At 32.8% G+C, this 2,038-nt stretch overlaps 1 protein-coding gene across 1 annotated transcript; it reads left to right on the forward strand.

The window, feature by feature from the left end:
* Positions 1 to 537: 537 nt before the first annotated feature.
* Positions 538 to 1,240, forward strand: LOC105625245 (histone-lysine N-methyltransferase SETMAR-like; the record flags this gene model as incomplete). Its single annotated transcript, XM_012206586.1, has 2 exons — positions 538 to 818; positions 913 to 1,240. Coding segments are annotated over exons 1-2 (609 nt in total), but the record flags the coding sequence as incomplete, so codon positions are not given.
* Between the last annotated feature and the right edge of the window lie 798 nt (positions 1,241 to 2,038).

Below are 2,038 nucleotides of genomic sequence, written 5' to 3' on the forward strand. Positions count from 1 at the left end.
AAAAAATAAGGACATAATGGAAGAATAGTATAATATAAATTATGGGATCACATTTACATGACATTCTTAATTGGATTTAATATTGGGTCATTTAAAAAGTATCCGCGCTTTTTTGTCACAGATGGTGTTGATGGTCATATATTGGGCAACACTAATCCGATTGTGTCAAACGAACGCGCGTTTGAAAGATAACATTTTTTGTAAACAAAGTTTGGTAATTCATCAATCGTGTGAAAAGTTATATTGGTTTGAAAATGAATGAAATTTCTGAAGAAATACGCTATGTGATGCTTTTTTACTACAAAAAAGACAAAAATGCAGCACAAACATGCAGAAAAATTTGAAGTTTACGGCGCGGATGCTGTAAGCGAACACAGGACGCAGGAGTGGTTTGTTTAAATTCTGGAAATTTTGATGTCAAAGATCGACCTCGCTCTGGTCGGCCAGGCACTGAAAAAATCGATGAAATTTTGCAACTGCTCGAGCAAGACCGGCATGTGAGCTGTCAGGAGATAGCCAATGCACTAAGAATCAACCATGACAGTTTGGAATCATTTGAAAAAGGCTGGCTATGCAAAGAAACTCGATGTTTGGGTGCCACATGAATTAACGCAAAGAAATTTGATTGATCGAATTTCCATCAGCGAAACACTACTAAAATGCAACGAAATCGACTCATTTCTGAAGCAAATCATCACGGGCGATGAAAAATGGGTAAAATACAAGAATATCGTTCGTAAAAGATCGATCTGGGATAAGCGCGGCGAATCACCACAAACGATTTCAAAGCCTGGATTGACAGTAAATAAGGTGATGCTGTGTGTGGTGGGATTGGAAGGGAGTCGTCCATCATGAAGTGTTACCACATGGCCTAACGATTAATTCAGAGCTCTATTGTTCACAACTGGATAGATTACAGGAGACGATTAAGGAAAAACGATCAGAATTGATAAACAGAAAAGGTGTTGTCTTCCATTATGACAACGCCAGACCACACACATCTTTGATGACGCGCCAAAAATTGAGGAAGCTTGGTTGGAAAGTTTTGATGCACCCACCGTATAACCCGGTCCTTGTACCGTCTGATTATCATTTGTTTCGATCTCTGCAGAACTCTCTTGATAGAAAAACATTGGCCGACAAAAGAGCTGCCGAAAATCACTTGAAAAAGTTTTTCGCCGATAAACCACAGAAGTTCTACACGGATGGAATTATGAAATTACCTGAAAAATGGCAAAAGGTTATAGATAATAATGGCCAATATATACTTGATTAAAATTGATTTTCAATAAAGAAAAATTTCATTCAAAAATTGAACAAAAAACCGCGGATACTTTTTAATGACCCAATATCATTTGTAGTTATGAAATTGATCAACCATAACTATATTCCTCTGAAAAATGGAATGACTGGTTAGTTTCTAACTATGAATTATGAAATCTGATTAATGTCCATTTCTATCAATATAGATTAAAGTTAATCTATATTAGTGTATAACGGACATAAGGAATAAACGTAATCAATATCTATAATTTATAAGAATTGTGCCTACAAATTAATAGACATAAAATAATTAGAAGTAAGGATTTAAGTATAACGCACAATAATAAGATATGAGACATATAAGATATGAGATATATAAGCCGTATTCCGATATGCACTGCCAATACAATAAAATTTAGAATTCACGTTACATATACTGTAGATTTTGAATATTGGCAGCGTATGTCGGAACACGCCTATATGTCTTATATCTTATTATACAATACAATACATAGATATAATTAATTATGAAGTCATATTTTATTTGTATTTACATTTGTATGTACATTTAACTATTATTTCTAACTTTTTTATATTTAAATTTATATAATACAAAATTTTATAACAAATATTGTAGTAACTTTGTAACATTACAGCAATGTTGCTGTATTATTACAATGTTTCTACTATATTGCTGCAAGTATTTCTCCACTGTACGCAAAACCTAATATATATATATATATATATATATATATATATTATGTATATACTATTA

Source organism: Atta cephalotes (genome assembly GCF_000143395.1).
Source record: "Atta cephalotes unplaced genomic scaffold scaffold00455, whole genome shotgun sequence".
NCBI lineage: Eukaryota > Metazoa > Arthropoda > Insecta > Hymenoptera > Formicidae > Atta > Atta cephalotes.